At 41.6% G+C, this 22,213-nt stretch overlaps 1 protein-coding gene across 1 annotated transcript in view; it reads left to right on the top strand.

Annotated features, from left to right (window-relative positions):
• The window catches only part of NEK11 (NIMA related kinase 11), a 265,196-nt gene that overhangs the window by 112,883 nt on the left and 130,100 nt on the right, over positions 1–22,213 (top strand). Inside the window, exons 11-13 of the mRNA XM_055569707.1 lie at positions 10,646–10,765; positions 13,772–13,865; positions 18,343–18,457. Coding sequence (XP_055425682.1) covers positions 10,646–10,765; positions 13,772–13,865; positions 18,343–18,457 — 329 coding nt within the window. The remainder of the gene's footprint in view (positions 1–10,645; positions 10,766–13,771; positions 13,866–18,342; positions 18,458–22,213) is intronic.

Genomic DNA, 22,213 nt, shown 5'->3' with positions numbered 1-22,213 from the left:
CACAACTCCAGAGGGCACCACTGAGAAGACCAAATCTATAATTTTGCTAACGGAACTGTATTTAATTTTGTGAGGACCCAATGAGAGTGACAGTCCCTCCCAGAGCTGTGTAAGGCTGTGAAGTAAGAACTTTAGCCATTAACAGCTTGATCTTCAAGGCCAAATTACACAAATTTGCTTCTCTATCTCCCAGTCCAGTGGTTTCTCAACTGTGCTGTGTTTGTCTTCCATATCCACATTCAAACTGAGGGAACTGGTCCATCAAAGGTATTCAGTCATTTTTTAATGCATGGTTTCCAGTTAAAATACCCTGTACCTTAAGAGATATATCTTTAGGCATGCTCCTGTAACCTAGTTTTCTTGGGTTACTACCTAATTTTTCAAGAGTGCTTGAAACTTCTCATTTTATTTTGTTAACAGGATACGTGCCAATAGTAGATACCTTATTTTTAAAATAATGGACTTATTTGAGCTATCAATTTGCACTGTAATTGTGGAACAGTTTGCCTGACTGTGCTTACAATTTAGTGTGCTCGGATTCAATTCTTTGGGTGGTCTTTCACATTATGAGATATTGATTTCAAATTGTCACTGTTATTTTCAAGATATATGACTCTGTTTTGAGGGTTCTTTTTGGTCTTACAAAGACTAAGGGCATATGTATTCCTGAAAACTGCATGGCCCCTGGAGGTTCTGGTCCAAACTATATTCCAGAAGAATGAGAACTGCCTAGCAATCATTAAAATTTCCTCATAGTGTTTCTTCAGGAGGGAGTTGAGTGCAAAAGGCATTCCACTATTGGGCTATAATCAAGCCAAATGCCATTAAGAATGTGGCTGCAGACCTTTCAGTACATTTAACATATGCACATTACTTTAACTGAAGAAAGAGGCTCTTGAATAATATTGGCTAACATTTTCAGAGGTAATGACCATATGCTTTGCTCTGTTATAAGCTCTTTGCCTGAATTAGCTCATTTAACCTCAAAGTGACTGTATAAAATAGGTACTATTATTAGTATTATTTAAATGATCATAGAGAGCTTAAGTAACTTGTCTAAAGGCATATAGCATGTAGCCTAATGCAGGAAACCCTGGTTCAATTCCTGGGTTGGGAAGATCTGCTGGAGAAGGGATAGGCTACCCACTCCAGTGTTCTTGGGCTTCCCTGGTGGCTCAGATGGTAAAGAATCCACCTGCAATGCGGGAGACCTGGGTTCTATCCCTGGGTTGGGAAGATCCTCTGGAGAAGGGAAAGGCTACCCACTCCAGTATTCTAGCCTGGAGAATTCCATGGACTGTATATTCCATGGGGCTGCAAAGAATCAGACACGACTGAGTGACTTTCACTTTCACTTTGAGAGCTAGGATATGAACCCAGTGAATGCTCTTAACCACGCAATTAATCACTATGCCATGAAAATACCTGCTGGGGAGGGGGGGCTTTCAAGATGGCAGAGGAGTGAGACGTGGAGATCATCTTCCTCCCCATAAATAAATAAAAAATACGTCTGTATGTGGAACAGCTCCTACAGAGCATCTACTGAACACTGGCAGAAGACCTCTAAGGTAATCTCCATGTAACAGGGTAGGGCAAAACAAATCAGAAAAAAAAAAAAAAAAAAAGGATCAGGACAGGGGATCAGGACAGCACCTGTGCTTCAGGGAGGGATCTATAAAGGAGGAAAAGTTTCCACACACTTGGAAACCCCCTCATGGAGGGAAATGGGGGCAGCTTCAGAACCTCAGAGGGGAGCACAGCAACAGGTGAGCAGAAGGCAAAGCAGAGAGAATTCAGCACAGGGATCAGTGCCGACCAGCACTTCCCAGCCTGAGATGCTTGTTTGCATGCCTGCCATGGTGAGTCGGGGCTGGGTGCTGAGGCTGTCTTTGGAAGTCAGGCCCCAGGAAGAGGACAGGTTTAACTGCCATGAAGATAGACTGCTGCTGCTGCTAAGTCGCTTCAGTCGTGTCCGACTCTGTGCGACCCCATAGACAGCAGCCCACCAGGCTTCCCCGTCCCTGGGATTCTCCAGGCAAGAAAACTGGAGTGTGTTGCCATTTCCTTCTCCAATGCATAAAAGTGAAAAGTGAAAGTCAAGTCACTCAATCGTGTCCAACTCTTAGCAACCCTGTGGACTGCAGCCTACCAGGCTCCTCTGCCCACAGTTGAGGGAGCCCAGGGGAAAGCCTGGGCCAGCCAGAGAGACAAGGGACTTTCTAACTCTGAACGCTTGCAGATGGCAGGACACCACCTTTATAAGTGCCAGAGGCATGATGGGCCACTGCTGCAATCTGTGACCCCAGGAGTGGGTGTGAAGGCTGCTGCAACTACCATCAAGCTGTGAGAAGGCAGGTTACTGCCCATACCTTACTGGGAGCCTGTGTAGTCGGGCACTGCCGAGGGACCCACAAGCTGGGGCCAACTTCCGTGGGAAAGCATATTACTTGCCTCAGGCTGTAGCAAATCCCTGCAGGCCTCTGCTACCACAGACACTCCTCACATATCCCAGCTGTGTCTGCTGTACCTCTCCTGCTCCCCAGCCCGACTGAGCAATGAGCCTTATGCAGCTGCTGCATTTGCTTCCCTGGTGGCTCAGCTGGTAAAGAATCTGCCTGCAATGAGAGAGACATGGGTTTGACCCCTGGGTTGGGAAAATCCGATGGAGAAGGGAGCGGGCTACTCACTCCAGTATTCTGGCCTTGAGAATTGCATGGACTGTACAGTCTATGGGGTCACAAAGAGTTGGACATGACTGAGCGACTTTCACTGTCTGGGCTGGGAACAAACAATGGAATGTGGCCTACAAACAGAGGTGGGGCCAAAACCAATGCTGAACACGAGGAGCTGTGTGACCAAAGAAGAGGAAGGGAATTCACCTCTGTAGCTTCGGGTGCAGCAGGTTAAATCCCCGCAATTAGCTTGAGGCTGTGGTCTTTGGTGGCAATTGTGGACTTTGGGGGCAGTTGTGGACTTTGGAAGCAAGTACAAGCTGGAGTAAGACCAGATCCGAGTCTGAGCTGACTCCACAGTGCCAGCAGGTCCAGAGACCTTCCTAGAAATATTAGAGGACTTTCTGAGTAGGTAGATTGGCTGGAGCTCACTATGTGGCAAGGACAGGTAAGGCCATAGGAAAATATTCTTCTTACTACCACTCTCTCTGTCTTTTTTATTTTTTCATTTCATTCTGTTATTGTTCTTTTTTTCTATTAGTGCTTTAATTTTTTGTTTTTACTTACTTTTTCCTTTTTTAATGCTTTTTAAAAAAAATTATTTTATTGTATTTTTCCCTTTTTCTACAGTAGTTTTTCATTATATTGTATTTTTCCCCCGTGTTTTTGGTTTTGTATTTTTGCTACTCTAGTTTTTAGTGTTTGTTTTCATTTGTATGTTTGTTTATTGGTTTGATTGCCTCTTCTTTGTTGGTTCCTCTTTTTATTCTTTCTTCTTTTTTCTTTGTGTGAGTTCCATTGTGTGTTCCTGTATGTTTAGTGTTGCTTTTACCATTTGTCATGGGGTTTTGTCCATCCATTCTTTTTGTTTGTTTGTATGTTTGCTTGATATTTATTCTATTTCTTTCTTTCTTTTTCTCTTCTGTGCTATGTGGCTTGTGGAGTCTTTGTGCTCCAGCCAGGGTTTGACCCTGAATTTCCAAGGTGGAAGACTGAGTCTGGAACATTGGACAACAGCAAACTCCTGACCCCATGGAATATTAATCAATAAGAGCTCTCCCAAAGCTGTCCATCTCAATGCTAAGACCTGACCCCACACAAAGACCAGCAAGCTCCAGTGCCAGATGATCACACCATACAACTAGCAAAACAAGAGCACAACACTACCCGTTCACAGACAGGCTGCCCAAAGGCATACTGAGCTCACAGACTCCCCAAAACATGCCACTGGACATGGAATTACCCTTCAGAGAGACAGGATCCAGCTCCACCTACCAGAACACAGGCACCAGTCCCCCCGCCAACAAGAGACCTTCGCAAGGTACTGGTCTGCCCCCACCCAGTGGAGGCGGAAGTAAGAGGAACAACAGCCTTGCAGCCTGAGGAAAGAAGACTTCAAATACAGTGAACTAAACAAAATTAAAAGAGAAATATGCGGCAGATGAGGGAGGATGCTAAAAATGAAAAAGGCCAAACAAATGAAGAGGAAATAGGCTGTCTGCCCAGAAAAGGACTCAGAGCAACGGCAGTAAAGGTGATCCCAAATCCCAGAACTAAAATGGCGGCACGGACTGAGAAGACATGGGGACCTATAAGAAACAAAGGAGAAATAAAGCTCAGGGCTCCCTTGCTCAATCAGGCTGGGGAATAGGAGAGGTACAGCAGACACAGCTGGGATGTGTGGGGAGTGCCTGTAGTGGCAGAGGCCTGAGGGGATTTGCTACAGCCTGAGGCAGGTCATGCGTTCTTCCAGGGGAACTGGCCCCAGTTCGTGGGTTCCTTGGCAATGCCAGACTGCACAGGCTCCCAGAAAAGTGTGGGCAGTGGCCTGACAATCAACGATGAGCACCATAATGACTGAAATAAAAAATTCTAGAGGGAACCAATAGCAGAATAACTGAGGCAGAAGAGTGGATAAGTGAACTGAAAGAATGGTGGAAATAACTGAAGCAGAGTAGAATAAAGAAAAAAGAATGAAAAAAATGAGGACAGTCTCAGAGACCTCTGGGAAAACATTAAGTGTGCCAACATTCGAATTAAGGGGTCCCAGAAGAGGAAGATTAAAGAAAGGGTATGAGAAAATATTTGAGCAGATCATGGTTGAAAATTTCCCTAACATGGGAAAGGAAATAGCCACCCAAGTACAAGAAGCTCACAGAGTCCCATAAAGGATAAGCCCAAAGAGAAACATGCCAAGACACATATTAATCAAAATAACAAAAATTAAACACAAATAAATATTAAAAAACAGCAAGAGAAAAGCAACAAATGACATACAAGGGAATCCCCTTAAGGGTAACAGCTGATCTTTAAGCCGAAACTCTACAGGCCAGAAGGGAGTGGCAGGATATACTTAAAGTGATGAAAGGAAAAAACCTTCAGCCAATATTTCTCTACATAACAAGAGTCTCATTTAGATTTGATGGAGAAATCAAAAGCTTTACAGATAAGCAAAAGTTAAGAGAATTCAGCACCACCAAACCAGCTTTACAACAAATGCTAAAGGAAATTCTCTTGATGGGAAACACAAGAGAAAGAAAAGGCCTACCAAGAAAAAAAAAAAAAAACAAAACCCTCAAAACAATACAGTAAATGGTAATAGATCATATATATCAATAATTAATTCACTTACATTGTAAATGGATTAAATGCTCCAACCAAATGACACAGACTGGCTGAATGTATACAAAAACAAGACCCCTATATATGCTGTCTACAAGAGACAATTTCAAACCTAGGGACATATACATCACTGAAAGTGAGGGGCTGGAAAAAGATATTCCATGCAAATGGAAATCAAAAGAAAGAGACAAAGAAGAGACAAAGAAGGACACTACATAATAATAAAGGGATCAAGAGATCAATCCAAAAAGAAATTATAACAATTATAAATATATATGCACCCAACATAGGAGCACATCAATACATAAGGCAAATGGTAGCAATTATAAAAGAAGGAATAATCAGTAACACAATAATAGTGGGGGACTTTAACACTCCACTAACGCCAATGGACAGATTATCAAAACAGAAAATTAATAAGGAAACACAAGCCTTAAATAACACATTGGACCAGTAGACCTAACTGATACAGGACATTCCATCCAAAAGCAGTAGAATATGTTTTTTATCTGGAACATTCTCTGGGGTAAATTATTTCTTGGGTCACAAATCAAGCCTTGGTAAATTTAAGAAAACTAATACAATATCAGGCATTTTTTCTAACCACAATGCTATAAGATTACATATCAATTACAGGGGGTGAAATGTAAAAAACACAAACACATGGAGGCTAAACAGTGCACTTCTAAATGACCAAGAGGTCACTGAAGAAATCAAAGAGGAAATTTTAAAGATATCTAGAAACAAACGACAATAAGAACAGAGCAACTCAAAACTTATGGGATGCAGTAAAAGCAGTGCTAAGAGGGAGGTTTGTAGCAATACAAGCCTATGTCAGAAAACAAGAAAAACATCAAATAACCTGGCCTTATACCTAAAGCAACAAGAAAAAGAAGAACAGAAAAACCCCAAATTTAGTAGAGGGGAAAAAAATCATAAAGATCAGAGCAGACATATTAAGGGCAGGGAAAGATAGAGGGCAGGAGGAGAAGCAGGCATCTTGGACTCAATGGACATGAGTTTGAGCAAACTTTGGGAGACAGTGAAGGACAGGGAATCCTGGCATGCTGCAGTCCCTGGGGTCACAAAGAGTCAGACATGACTGTGAACAACAACAACAAGAGCAGAAATAAATGAAAAAGGAATGAAGAAAATAATAGCAAAGATTGATAAAACTAAAAGCTGGTTCATTCCAAAGATAAACAAAATTGACAAACCGTTAGCCAGAATCACCAGTAAAAGGGGGAGAAGACTCAAATCAATAAAATAAGAAATGAAAAAGAATTTACAAAGGAAAACACAGAAACACAAAGGATCCTAAGAGCCTACTATGAGCAACTATATGCCAATAAAATGGACATCCTGGAAGAAATGGACAAATTCTGAGAGAAGTATAACCTTCCAAGACTGAACCAAGAAGAAATAGAAAATATGAACAGACCAATCATAAGCACTGAAATTGAAACTCTGATTAAAAATCTTCTAACAAACAAAATTCCTGGGCCAGATGGCTTGAAGGCAAATTTTATCAAATGTTTAGAGAAGAGCTAACACATATCCTGCTCAAACTCTTTCAAAAAATTGCTGAGGGAGGAAAACTCCCAAACTCATTCTACAAGGCCACCATCACCCTGATACCAAAATCAGACATAGATGTCACAAAAAAAAGGAAATCACCAGCCAAAATCTCTGATGAACATAGATGCAAAATCCTCAACCAAGTTCTAGCAAACAGAATCCAACAACACTTTAAAAGTATTCATACACCATGATCAAGTGGGTTTTATCTCAGAGATGCAAGGATTCAATACACACAAATCAATCAATGTGATAGACCATATTAACAAATTGAAAGATAAAAACCATATGATCATCTCAATAGATGCTGAGAAAGCTTTAGACAAAATTCAACACATCTTAATGATAAAGAAAAGAAAACTCTCCAGAAAATTGGCATAGAAGGAACTTACTTCAGCATAATAAGGGCCATATACATCAAACCCACACCAAACGTTATTCTCAATGGTGAAAAATTGAAAGCATTTCCTCTAGATCAGGAAAAAGACATGGATGCCACGCTTCTTACTGTTTTTCAATATAGTTTTGGAAGTCCTAGCCACAGCAATCAGAGAAGAAAAAGAAATAAAAGAATCCAGATTGGAAAAGAAGAAATAAAACTCTCACTGTTTGCAGATGACATGATGCTATACATAGAAAATCCTAAAGATGCCACCAGAAAATTAGTAGAGCTAGTCAGTGAATTTAGTAAAGTTGCAGGGTACAAAATTAATACAAAGAAATCCCTTGCATTCAAGTAGAATGCCTAGGAATAAGCCTACCTGTAGAGACATAAGACCTGTTTGCAGAAAATTGTAAGACACTGATGAACAAAATCAATGATGATGCAATGGAGAGATACACGATGTTCTTGGATTGGAAGAATCAATATTGTGAAAATAACTATAGTACCCAAAGCCATCTACAGATTCAATGCAATTTCTATCAAATTACCAAGGGCATTTTCCACAGATATAGAATAAAAAAATGTTATAGTTTGTATGGGAACAGAAAAGACTCCAAATAGCCAAAGCAATTCTTGAGAAAGAAAAATGGAGCTAGAGGAGTCAACCTTCCTGACTTCAGACTATACTGCAAAGCCACAGTCATCAGTACAGTATGGTACTGGCACAAAAACAGAAATGAAAAACAATGGAACAAGATAGAAATTGCAGAGATAAAGCCTCACACATATGGACTCGTTATCCTTGACAAAGAAGGCAAGAATATACAATGGAGAAAAGACAGCCTCGTCAAAAAATGGTGTTGGGAAAACTGGATAGCTACACATAAATTAGAATACTTCCTAACATAATACACAAAAATAAACTCAAAATGGATTAAAGACTTAAATGTAAGCCCAGAAACTATAAAGCTCTTAGAAGAAAACATAGGCTCTTAAAAGAAGCATAGTGTATTAGAAAACATAGGTTCTAAGAAGAAACATAGGCTCTTAAAAGAAACCATTGTGTCGAAACACTCTTTGACATAAATTGCAGCAAGATCTCTCACTCACCTCCTAGAGTAATGAAAATAAAAACAAAAATAAGCAAGTGGAACCCAATTAGACTTAAAAGATTTTGCATGGCAAAGGAAACAATAAACAAGATGAAAAGACAACCCTCAGAAGGGGAGAAAGTAATTGCAAATGAAACAGCTGACAAAGAATTAATTTCCAAAAAGTATAAGTAGTTCATACAGCTCAAAATCAGAAAAACAAACAACACAATAAAAAAATGAGTAGAAGACCTAAACAGATTTTTTCCAAAGAAGACATAAAGATGGCCAATAAACACATGAAAAGATGCTCAACATCACTCATTATTAGAGAAATGCAAATCAAAATCACAATGAAGTATCACCTCACACCAACCAGAATGGCCATCATCAAATACCTACAAACAACAAATGCTGGGAAGTTTGTGGAGAAAAGGGAACCCTCTTACACTGTTGGAAGGAATGTAAACTGCTACAGCCATTATGGAGAACAGTGTGAAGGTTCTTTAAAAAAAAACAAAAAACAGGACTAAATCTACCATGTGATGCAGCAGCCGCACTACTGAGCATATACCCTGAGAAAACCACAATTCAAAAAGATACATGTACCACAGTGTTCATTGCAGCACTATTTACAATAGCCAGGACATGGAAGCAAGTTAGATGTCTACTGACAGATGAATGGATAAAGAAGATGTGGTACATATATATATTACTCAGCCATAAAAAGAAGGAATTTGAGTCCATTCTAGTGAGGTGGATGAACCTAGAACTTGTTATGTAGAGTGAAGTAAGTCAGAAAGAGAAAAACAAATATTGTATATTAGCACATATATATGGAATCTGGAAAAATTGTATTGATGAACCTATCTGCAGGGAAGGAGAGGAGACACAAACAGAGGGAATGGAGTTGTGGACACAGCAAGGGAAAGAGGGTGGGACAAATTGAGAAAGTCACACTGACATATATAGAACACTATCATGTGTAAAATAAACAGCTAGTGGGAAGCTGCCACTATATAACATAGGATGCCCAGTCTATCACTCTGTGATTACTTAGAGAGGTGGGATGGGGGGAAGGGAGGGAAGCTTATGAGGGAGGAGATATATATGTATAATCAGTCATAATTATATATATATTATATATTATTATAATTAATAATTTAATATATAATTATATAATATATAATTATATATTATAATTATTATATATTATATAATTATGACTGATTTGCATTGCTGTATGGCAGAAACCAACAACATTGTAAAGCAATTTTCTTCCAATTAAAAAATAAATAAAATATTAAAAAATATCTACTGTGTGAAGCCTAGAAGACAGGGCATATTCAATAACATTTAGCTATTATAGTACTGGGGCTTCCCGGGTGGCTCAGTGGTAAAGAATCTGCCTGCCAATGCAGAAACTGCAGGAAACACAGGTACGATTCCTGGGTTGGGAAGATCTCCTGGAGGAGGAAATGGCAACCCACTTCAGTATTTTTGCCTGGAAAATCCCATGGACAGAGGAGCCTGGCGGGCTACAGTCCATGGGGTTGCAAAGAGTTGAATGCAACTGAGCATGCACATTCTAATAGCACCATTTTGGGATTCTTTTATGTGTCCGGCACTATATATACATTATCTCATGTAATACTCATGATAGTCCGTTGGTGGCTCAGATGGTAAAGTGTCTGCCTACAATGCAGGAGATCCAGGTTCGATCCCTGGGTTGGGAAGATCCCCTGGAGAAGGCAATGGCAACCCACTCCAGTACTCTTGCCTGGAAAATCCCATGGATGGAGGAGCGTGGTGGGCTACAGTCCTTAGGGTCGCAAAGAGTCAGACACGACTGAGCGACTTCACTTAATAGATGAGAAAACTGAGGTTCAGAAAGGTTCAGTAACTTGCTTAAGGATGCAGAGCTAATGAATGGGAGAGATGGGATTCCAACCCTGTCTAATTCTAAATTTGTGTCCTATTCATATTGTTACTTACTCCTTCATAGTCAAGATCCTAATTTATCTTACACTATGAAAATCAGTCATAGGCAGTGAAATGAGCAGAAATTTGCAAAGTACAAAATTTGCTTTTAAACAGAAATCTAATTTTAAAAATATTGCCAATTAACCACAGTACTGCTTGGCTAATTACCTACCCAGAGTTTATTAGTTTTTGCTTGGCAAGTCTTGAGATCTTTTTGCCTTTTCAGTAGTGTAATGATACTTCTGTAAAATACTTGTTTAATTTTTCTGAGCATGTTTGGGATGGGTTACATGTGGGAATCTTTATTCTTATAGGCAAAAAAAGATTCACCTGCAGACCCTGCGGGCACTGTCTGAGGTGCAGAAGATGACACCAAGAGAGAGAATGCGGGTGAGGAAGGTCCAGGCAGCTGATGAGGAGGCCAGGAAGCTGAAGTAAGTGACCTTCCCCTAGTGAACGCTGCCTCTCAGGGCTCTAAAAGAATGTGCTAAAGAAAAGCAGAAACCACAAGAGAAAATTAAAATGTACATTCTTATGTATTTATTAATTTTTTCTTTCACTCATTCACTCAAAATATGGTGATTAGATGTCAGACAGTATTAATATCAAGCTTTCAGTCTTATGTGAAAAGAACGATTGACTATCAGGGAGGTTATTAGGAATGAAAATACAGAGACAACCTCCAGACAAAGCCTCCTTTTTGCTGATATCTTCTTTACATAGCCCTGTGAGGGGTGATAAGGCGGCCTCACTATTCTGTCCATACTCCCCAGGGGTTTGCTAAACCCCCCTCTGCCTGGAGTACTGGCTGCTCTCTAGGGAGAAGAATGTATCTGTAGAAAATTGTTGTCTGTAGAGACAAGACTGAAGATTGATGCTGAAACTCCAATACTTTGACCACCTGATGTGAAGAACTTACTCCTTGGAAAAGACCCTGATGCTGGGAAAGATTGAAGGCAGGAGGAGAAGGGGATGACAGAGGATGAGATGATTGGATGGCATCACCAACTCAATGGACATGAGTTTGAGGAGGCTCCGGGAGTTGGTGATGGACAAGGAAGCCTGGCATGCTGCAGTCCATGGGGGTGCAAAAAGTCGGACACGACTGAGCGACTGAACTGAGAGAGAAGACTGGAAGCAGCTCTGTTCTGCGAAGTGAAGCCCTTCGCAGTCTGGGGGCAGTGCTGCTTGTATGAGATCACTAGTCTTCAGAGTTTACACATGGTAGGGTTCTTCCAAAGAACCCCAGACTCCCAATTTCTCAAAGACTGATTTTTCAGCTGGTAAGTAGCCCAATTGACTGATTTTTGTTCTTTCTTCCTCTGCCTTTTTTTTGAAGCTTAGAAGCCCCAACCAAGAACTAGAGAGACAAAAAGGCCTGAAAATAAAATCTGTCCATTTTATGACCTTGTTAATGTATCTGACCTCTTAATGAGGGGAAAAGAGGAGAGTGAAAAAGCTGACTTAAAACTCAACATTAAAGAAATAATATCATGGCATCTGGTCCAATCACTTCATGGCAAATAGATGGGAAAAAGTGGAAGCAGTGACAGATTTTATTTTCTTGGGTTTCAAAATCACTGCAGATGGTGACTGAAGCCATGAAATTCAAAGAAGTTTGTTCCTTGGAAGGAAAGCTATAACAAACTTAGAATATTAAAAAGCAGAGACATCAGTTTGTTGCCAAAGGTCCATATAGTCAAAGCGATGGTTTTTCTAGTAATCACATATGGACGTGAGAGTTGGACCGTAACGAAGGCTGAGCACTGAAGAACTGAGGGTCTTGCATTGTGGTGCTGGAGAAGACTCTTGAGAGTCCCTTTGACTGCAAGGAGACCAAACTAGTCAATCCTAAAGGCAATCAACCCTGAATATTCATTGGAAAGACTTATGTTGAAGCTAAAGCTTGAATACTTTGGCCACCTGATGCAAAGAGCTGACTCTGATGCTGGGAAAGATTGAAGGCAGAAAGAGAAGATGGCAGCAGAGGATGAGATGGTTAGATCACATCACTGACTCAGCAGATGTGAAATTGGGCAAACTCTGGGAGACAGTGAAGGACAAGGGAGCCTGGCATACTTCAGTCTGGAAAGAGTTGGACATGACTTCCCAACAGAACAATGGCAACAACATTGTATCTGAAAAATGATCCAAGATGTCCTTGTACTTAAAGTGCCTATCATGATGAACCATGTAAGAACCTGAGAGACCACTTCCTCTTATCAAATGTTTTCTTTAATAAATATGGGAAAAGATTTCTGTCACAGTGCTTCATGGGCAGTAGTTTGCTGATGAAGTCTCTGGGTCTGTGGGGGCCAGAGGAGTAGCTACTATTAATAATTTGTTTGCTGATTCTATGGTGTAAATGTTCCAACAATGCCCTTTCAAGGTACCAATGTGATATTATTCAGTGTTAAGCTGGAAGATATGTAAAATCCAGTACACCACTAAGTGTGGATTTGGTTGAGAAAATATATTCATGAATATTGTTTGAATAGTTGCATCAACTCATAGCCCCAGATCTAATACCTCAGGAATGCATTTACTTCCAGGGTACCATGGTTCGTGTCATTGGTTGAGGGTGAAAGGAAAATTAAATGTCTGACAGTAACAGATTAAAAAGGCAATTTAATAACTTGCACATTACAAATTATTTCTCAGGTTAAAATTTCTTTAATATGCAAAAAAGTCATTGATCTTCCTCGTGACATTTAATATTTTTGTTATTAAAGGCAATAGTTTGTTAAATAAAGTTTGTTCTTGATTTTATGAGTGAATTACATTGGAGTTGTTTTGATTATTGTTTCTAGGATTCAAGAAAGAATGGGTGTTAGCTAGAAAATGACTTCATTGTCATGAAGGTTATAATGTACCCACACAATTTAAAGACAAGAAAATTTGACAACAGGATGTTCAGTGATTTTTTTCAAGAAATCTAAGTATAAATTAGGGCACAAGTAATCACAAGAACTCAAATCTTTCCTCCAGTTTAACAACAGGTCTAGTAAATTCAATTCCTGTTGTAGAGGAAACTGGAAATGTCCAAGAAAAAGTCCTCTTCACAGTGGCTCTCATATTCTTTTCCATAAATTCTTTAAAATGTGGGTCTATTTTCCGTGTCTATGGCTTTGTTACCTAGTTATTGGTATGTGGTGGGCTCTCAATCGGGCATCTGAGACATACCCCTGTCAGCACAGGCCAGAGCACACAGAGATGGCACTGCCCTCCTACCCTGAGTCCTGGGGGAACAAGGAGCTGGCATCCTGCATGCTTTAAAGGAGAACCCACTGAGGCTACACCACGCTCATCCATTGAGAGAGAGACCGCAGGCTGGCTGCCCAACACCCTGGTCTGCCTGTTGATACAGGGATCACACTTTCTTATGAAACAGATGTCGTCTTAGCAAATTGCTGGTCTTTGCCTATGTTCACTTTATGCAGAAAGCTTGTGGAAGAAAAATATGAAGAAAACAACAAACGAATGCGGGAACTGAGATCGCGGAACTTCCAGCGGCAGACAGTGGATGTGCTCCACGTGAGTGCACTTCTGTTTTAAATTTTACAAAAGACCTTTTCTTGCCTCGGATTCTTCAGATTTGTAGGGCCAAGTGGGTAGGAAAGGGGGACAAGGTAGGGAAAAAAAAACATCCGGACCAACTTTGCCCAATTCCAGGATGTACTGAGATTTGTTTAGAGTGCTAACTGTAGGCCAAAAATTAGAGACAACACTTTTTCAGAGCAGCTGTACCAAGTGCCTACTGTTTAACAGTGACTTCATCAGGATGGAATGAACAGCTGAGTTAAAGGTATGACTTTGCAGAACAGATATGTGTCTATCTAATTTTGAATTTCAGCCATGCTTTACCTCTCTAGTCCATTGTTCTTTTTGTCTTATTTTTCATTTTTTCTCTCTTTATTTTCTGTCTCCTATCCATATCATCACACATTGTGTTAATAACTCCTTTGGCAAATTACTCTAGATATCCAATAATAAATAAGGTTGTAGACTCACATGAAATACACCCCAGATTCATGTCCTCTGCATCCCAGGCTCCTGAATAGCAAATACCATTCCCTAATGATTAAACATCGAAGAAGGCAATGGAAACCCCACTCCAGTACTCTTGCCTGGAAAATCCCATGGACAGAGTAGCCTGGTAGGCTGCAGTCCATGGGGTCGCTAAGAGTCAGGCACGAATGGGCAACTTCACTTTCACTTTTCACTTTCATGCATTGGAGAAGGAAATGGCAACCCACTCCAGTATTCTTGCCTGGAGAATCCCAGGGACAGAGGAGCCTAGTGGGCTGCCGTCTATGGGGTCGCACAGAGTCGGACACGACTGAAGCAACTTAGCAGCAGCAGCAGCAATGGTTAAACATATCTTCATTGACTTTAATGTGGGCTTTGATACTTAACGTAATTTTTCTTTAGGGTTGTATTTGGATAATGAACATCAACACCAACCTTGCAGCTCTTTTGGTAAAAGCAACTTGGGAAGGAGTCATTTTTTAGGAGAAGTTTACTGTTTCAAATTCTGGTAATTTGTTCATTGGCAATTCCTGCATCTGAGGGAAAGTCTTTCCTTTAGCAGGATGGGCCAGACCCCCTGAAATTGTGGGGATGATCCCTAGGCCTGCAGACACTCTTTCTACTACTGTAGCTCAGTCAGCAGAGGGCTCTGAATCTGGTGTGTGCAGGAGCCCCTACTGGAGCTCACTTGCAGACAAAGCAGAGCCTGGGAACATTGTTTTCTGCTGCTCTCTGAGGAGTCACCTTTCTCGATGACTTAGTGGTTGTGAGTACTCTTAAGTTCTGAAAACCCAAAGCTAGAGCAGATGGGGGTCCAGCCTTCTCTGACTTTAGGAGTCTCTATCAACTGGCCCCTCAGCAGACAATGTGGAGGTGCAGGTGCTGCTCTATCCCAACCCCCATTCTCAGGGAAGCTGGCTTCAGAGATGTGGGGGTTGGGAGGGGTTTTTTTCCTGGAATGCTCAGAGTCCCCTGCTTCTAAGGGATTTTACCCCCAGAGACTGGATATTGAAAAGTACAGATGTGGTAATATTTTGTATTATAAAGCCTAAATAACTTTATTCTAACCATATTGAAGTTAGCATATGGTAAATAAAAACAGTTTCAAGTTTAATCTTACATTTTACTGTCTGATAACTTCTTCTTTACTTTTCTTCATGGGCTTTCAAAATCACCATTTTTGTGTTGTTTTTAATTTCTGATATGATTATTATCAGTGTGAAGCAACTGCACTATATGAGGTCCTGTTGGTCCTATAAAAATCAGGGCCCTTGGGGAAGCGTAAAGTCACTTAAGATTTTATTAACTCTATATTATCCTACAGAACATGGGGTTCCAGATCTTGGCTCAGTTCAGATGAGGAACGTGAGGATTTCACAGATTTTATGGAGTCCCAACTCATAACCTCCGCAGTGTCTGCCTAGTTTCTCCCAATTCCATCCCCATCCATCAGCAAGGAGCAGAGGCAGGAGGGAGGTGCCTGCAGCTGTCTTGGTCAAAGACGGTGGTGGTTCATTCTTTGGTTGTTAGGATTCAGTTCAACAACATCTTTGGTCCTGAGCTTTGCAGAAGCAGCTTTCCTCAGCTGCATATTGATGAGGACAGGAAGTGCTGATTGTGCTCAGCGCATGGTGTCGCTCAGCACCCCAGGTCTCTCACCTTCCTTTGTGCCAATCAGCTGCTTCTCTCTGGCCCGTTGGTACCATCCCACTCTCCCTCTTTCAAATGTCACCTCCTCTTCAGGAAAACCATCTTTGACCGCTCAGCTCCACAGTCAGCTGGCACTATTTCAAATTCTTATGGCTTCTAGCAGCGCTTCTCAAACTTCAAAATGCGCCTGAATCACTGGTTGGCCTTTTTGAAATGCAGATTCTGACTTGCCTGGTCTGAAGTGGGGCCCAGATACTGCATTTCTAACAAACCCCCTGGTGATTCTGACGCTGCTGGGCCAGGATCACACTGATTAGTAATGAGCAGAAATTGGGTTCTTGAAAGCAGCTTCAGATGGAGGAGGATCTGGGAAAGCCATGATGAGCAGACCTTCTTATTATCTCTTTAGAAAAAATAGAACATTTAATGGGAATGGAAGACAAGGAGAGGCAGCCGGAGGGAAGGTTCTTGTTCCCCTGGAGGAGGATGGAGAGAGGAGGCCAGGCAGAGTGGAGACCAGTCTGATCACATTCACAGTCTCCAGCATTTCAATCAGGTTCTTTACTGACTGAACCAGTAGGGAAGCCCAGGAGTGAGGCAGGTGTAACATATTCAGAGAACCAAGGACAGAGAGCTGAGCACTTTGCAGATGGTCCAAAGGGTCTAGACATCTTGTGGAGAAGCATCAGTGAGCTGAAAAGGATGAAGTATAGTGTGAGAAATAAATTGGATCATTCAGGTGCAAGAAGCTAAAGAAAAACATAATTTAAAAGAAGAGAAAGAATAAGAGGCACACACTCCTGTCTTTCCTCAAATGTGCATTTGTGGTTGAATTTCTTCCTCCTCTCACTGGGCTCTGTTCTCCAGTCCTCTTGCTTCTGTCTGGCGAGCTGAAGCAAACCTCATTATATTTCAAAAGCAGTAGCTGGAGATAGAATCAGAGTTCAGAGAGAGGCTGGTTGTGTCACCCCTTAAACATTATAAAAATTCTTTGAGGCGTTTAGGAGAGTGGCTTGCTTTGTTTTTCAGATCCTGACTGACGGGGCCTTTTTCTCTGGCAGGCATTTTCTGCTCTGCTGGATTTGGGCTTTGAAATCTTGAAGTGTAGTTGACTGTGGAATCATGTTGGCACCATTTCTTAAAGGATGGTAGCTTAAAACAACTAGATGCCACGATGCACACACTAAGCCCAGTCTTTCTTTTATCCTGGAGTATATGCAGGTGTGAAGGTTTTTGTGAAGAGTGTGGCAGGTCAGGCCTGCAAATGTGAAATAGTCTTGGGGATCAAAGAGCAGGTCATGTCCTGCTCCTTCTAAGACCATTATAACAGTTCTCTTCAAAGAGAACCTCGGAAAATCGAAGTCAATTGAGAATTCAAATACTTGTTTTCAAAAGTTTCTGAAATAGATGCAAAGGCACATTTTACACAGTCTCTGTTTTTTCGCATTATTGGTGATCCTTTGAAATTTGGAGCCCCAGTTTCACCTCCTGCAACAATTATTATACAGTATAAAAAATGGACTATTTTTCTTAAAAATATTTATGACTATATTTCCACAGATGCCACATCACAGTGTTCCACAGCTGTGTTTTACTTATTTATTTAGGATAGTTTGAACTTTCTCCTTTTGATAAGAAGGTGCTCTTGGACTAGTTCTCCATGAAAACCATTTATCCTGGAAAAGAGGTCAATTCAGCATTAGGTCTGGGTGGCAAACACACACACACACACACACACACACACATATATAGACATAGTGATTAGCTGAAATGCCTGTTGATATATTTGAGAAGTTTAACTTAACATTTTTTTTTTAAGTATAAACTCTTATGTCACCTCTTAGATCTCTTTCTTTTAGGGAATTGAAATTCATAAAATCACAGAAAAAGCTGGAAGAGAGCTTGAACATTATGGAAGCCAGCACCTGTAGTCTTGAGATGAGGAAGCTGAGCAGGGCTGGACTAGGCTGTGGGGAGCGTGAGGCCTGGGTGCACGATGGAAGGAGATCCCCATTCTCAGCAGCCGATGCTGCAAGTCAGTACCTCCTCCTGTGTGTGCCCTGGGCGTCCCTTCTGCCTCACCCTCACCATGACCCTGACACTCAGGCCAAGGGAGGTTACATGCTTTGCCCAGGGTCACCTGCGAAGTTAATTCAAAGCTGTTTCTCTCATTCCAAGCTGCCTTCCTAAGATTTGAAAATGTTATCATGTTTAAGGGAGAGAATTAGGTAGGCTTTTGTTTCCAAATCATTTGGAATGAATATTGTTTCATTTGTGGTAATGCTGTTTCCTCTGATCAGCTTCTCATGAATTGTTCATTACTTTTTGCAAGGAATGTGATGACCCAGCTTCAGACAACCTGCCTGAATCTCAGCCCATTCCTTCCCTGGATCTCTGCACACTTGGGTCAAATGTGGAAGACACCATACCTGACCTTGGAGATCATGGTATGAATTTGCATCAGTGTTCAGAAGGCTGCTCTTGGATGACAGGTGGGCTGGTGTGGCTGACTGTCCAGTGGGCCTGGCGGCCTCTGGGGAAAGCTTTGGGTGTATGCAGCCACCTTCTATCAGTTTGCCAGAGCTGAGCTGAGGTGATAGAGAGCAGGAAGCTGAGGCTTTGTCTATCCTCTCTGTCTTCTTGACATGGTGAAGATGAGCTAGAAATTCACACTGGACAAGGGACCTCCTCTTCTGTATGAGTTAAACAGCATCACCACTAACCTGTGTAGCACTATGAATGCTCTGAAATACAGTTTCCCTCTGTAACTGGTTTTCCTGGCCCTCAGGAGCCAGAAAAGAAAGTGCTCAGAGCTGTCAGCCAAACTGGGTTATCATAGCCTAATGGTAAAAAAAAACATGAGTTTTAGAGTAAAAAGGCTGGCCCAGTAAGGGAAGCCCTGGCAATAGTTTCCTAAACCATGAAGCAATCCATTAATAAAGTGAATGAGCTGAGGCTCTTATGCTCTCAGCATATGGTGAAAGCCAAAGAGAGGAAGCAGTTCATGACCCTGAGAGGGAGGGCTAGAAATGTGTGGCCTTGCAGTCCTGTACCCTTCTCCCCAGGGCTATGGACAGAGCCATTGTGTGTGCGTGCGTAGTCACTTCAGTCATGTCCAACTCTTGGCAACCCCATGGACTGTGTAGCCCACCAGGCTCCTCTGTCCATGGAATTCTCCAGGAAAGAATACTGGAGTGGGTTGTCTTGCTCTCCTCCAGGGGATCTTCCTGACCCAGGGATTGAACCCACGTCTCTTATGTGTCCTGCATTGGCAGTCAAGTTTTACCACTAGTGCCACCTGGGAAGTCCAGGACCATCGTAGGAACTCAGTTAACATCCCTCAAGTGAATGAATGATACGTTGTTTGGACCTCTGAGAGGCAGGTGCCAAGATGGGGCTGCTGCTGCTAAGTCGCTTTAGTTGTGTCCAACTCTGTGCGGCCCCAGAGATGGCAGCCCACCAGGCTCCCCCATCCCTGGGATTCTCCAGGCTAGAACAGTGGAGTGGGTTACCATTTCCTTCTCCAATGCGTGAAAGTGAAAAGTGAAAGTGAAGTTGCTCAGTCGTGTCCGACTCCTAGCGACCCCATGGACTACAGCCTACCAGGCTACTCCGTCCATGGGATTTTCCAGGCAAGAGTACTGGAGTGGGTTTCCATTTCCTTCTCCCCAAGATGGGGCTAAAAGTACAAAATGTTATCAGAGAGTTGGGGAAGGAGCCCGGAAAGGTTGAGAGAATGTCAGACATGATTCAAGTTTCAGTCCAAGTGCAGAGAGGCTCCTGGGTGAGCACCAGTCTGCAAGGTGCTTCAGGAGACTTCTATCATAGGCCTTAGTGTGCCTGCTGTGGAGGTCCTAGGGTGGGGGTTGGGGCATGGGAGCCTCACACATCTTGTGGTCAAAGGTCTCCAGGTACATCCTTGTGGCTGAAACTCTCTTTGGCAGGAGCTGAATTCTTTTTTCAAAAAAAAAAAAAAAAAAAAATGGAGGTAGTGGCACTTGGATTGGCTGGTCATTTCAGCCCAAACGTGCATCTGATGTCTTGCTGTTGGAGATGTTAGAGCTGGTCCTGCCTCCTTCAGCTGTGAGGAGACCAGGACCTGAAAGTCTTCAGGTACTATCTGCCAACTTTCGAAAGGATGTTTTGGAAGCCACCTGGTAATGGGAGTTGCTGGCAGACAAATATGTGTATCAGATGGATTTGCAGCTAGGTTCTTTGCAGGTGTTTCTTTAGTATATTATTTGTTATTTTCCAAAGGTAAAATTCGGAAGCATAGAACTATCCCGTGGGCCTTTCTTTTCAAGACTATAAAACTAAGGACCAGACAGCCACCAAGTAGCACCAATTCTGACAGCTGTGTGTTGCTGAAGGGCCATCACTGTCTAGAAAGAGGAAGCCCCAGGACGGGGTGTTGAGCAGGTGGTCTAGGAGTGAGAGGCCTGGGCCCAGCCTCCGGAATTCAGATAGGAAAGGTACCTATTATTCATTTCACAAACGAGAAACCAAAGACAGTAATTAATGTGCTCAAGGACTCCAGAGTTCCTGCTTCCAGTGCGCGTTACTTCTAAGCTAGCTCAGACCACAGTGCTGCCAGGACTCTTTGGGCTGGCGGCCTCCGTGCCTCACGCTTTGTCCTCTCTCAGGAGGTTCTGCTATGGCAGACCATGTGTTGAGTTACCAACCAAACTGAAAATAGGCCAATTCACTTCTTTGCCCACCTTGTCCATGCCTTAAGGAAACACTATTTAAGTCCCCATTATAAGCTGTGAGAGCCAAAAACACATAGTAGTTTTAGTTTGGCCAAATGCCTTGGAAAATACTTATAAAATTTCCCTTATTTTTTCTTCTCTGTAAATTTGTATTTTCTAATTTCTGTTCTTACTTAAATGTTAAATTGAAAAGGGAGACTATGAAGGACTATGAACATGTAGCCCTTGGCTTGATGACTGGTTAGTAACTGCAGGATGATTAGTGACCTCATAGCTTAATTGTAAAATTTTGAGACAGGAGATTTTAATTTTTTCATGAACTCTGAAGTGGTTCATTATTTCTCCCATTCTCTGCCTTTTAGAAGATTTGACTACAAACTTTAAGCACCCAGAGGACGTTTTTATTTATTTTTTATCTGTTTTTTATCTGTAAAATAATATCACACAATCATTTTTTAAGCTCCTTTACCAAATGTTTAATCAGTCTTTGATGTTGAATTAGGAAATTCCTTCTGGAATTGAGGAGTTTATTGCAGAGAAACAGGACAGGGTGATGCATTATTTACCTCTGATATGTGTTTAGTTGACTACGGTAGATTTAATTTAGCTGAAGTCATGAGTAACCATTATAATCAAATGAAAAAGCATGACTGGAACATTGAAGAAATGATCCTCATTTAACTCCTTGTATGTAATACTGATGAATTCTTGCACTTTAATTCTTGCCAGAAACTTTATTACACTCTAGCCTTATTTTTAGCAACCAACAGCTGAGTTTCAGAGTAGCATTTCTTGCAAAGCTGGAATATCCTGGAACTCAGGGGCCCCAGACCCACCCAGAGCATGGCTCTTATGATGCAGAGGCTGCACAGTTGTCCACCTTGGCTGCCTACCTAGAGCCTGACCAGCTGCCACTTAATTTCCTTAATTTCAAGCCACTCCTTGAGCCAGTTCTGAGCTCCTTCCCTGTGCTCAGAGAAAGCTTGGACCTCAAGAGTTTCATACTTTGCTTGCCCATAGGAAGCCCACATGCCCTTTTTTAGTTGCAGGTTGACCTATGATTTATGGCGCCATTTCTTCCCTTTAAATGTCTAAGTGGAAAGAAGGTGATTGACAATGACATTTTAAAACTGTTTTTATTTTTTAAAAGAAAATGTTTACTTATTGCAACTGTACTTCTAGATGGTTACCAAGAGAAAAGCAAGCATGTCTACAAGGATGAACTCAGATGTTCTTAGCAGTTGTATTTATAGTACCAAAAAGTAGAAGCCGGTGTCAATCAACAGGTGAATAGATAAACTAACTTGTAGTTTATCCATACAATGTAATACTCGTCAATGAAAAGAAGTAAACTATCAATATACACTAGTTTGGGTGCATATCTAAACATTGAGCTGAATGAAAGAAGATAAAGACAAAAGAATTCCTATTGAATAATTCCATATCTATGAAGTCCAGAACTAGCAGTGACAGAAATGAGGCCACTGGTTGCCT

This window comes from Bubalus kerabau, chromosome 2 (assembly GCF_029407905.1).
Source record: "Bubalus kerabau isolate K-KA32 ecotype Philippines breed swamp buffalo chromosome 2, PCC_UOA_SB_1v2, whole genome shotgun sequence".
NCBI lineage: Eukaryota > Metazoa > Chordata > Mammalia > Artiodactyla > Bovidae > Bubalus > Bubalus kerabau.
The sequence above is the reverse complement of the archived record's forward strand: the minus strand, read 5'-3'. Positions and strand labels throughout refer to the sequence as shown.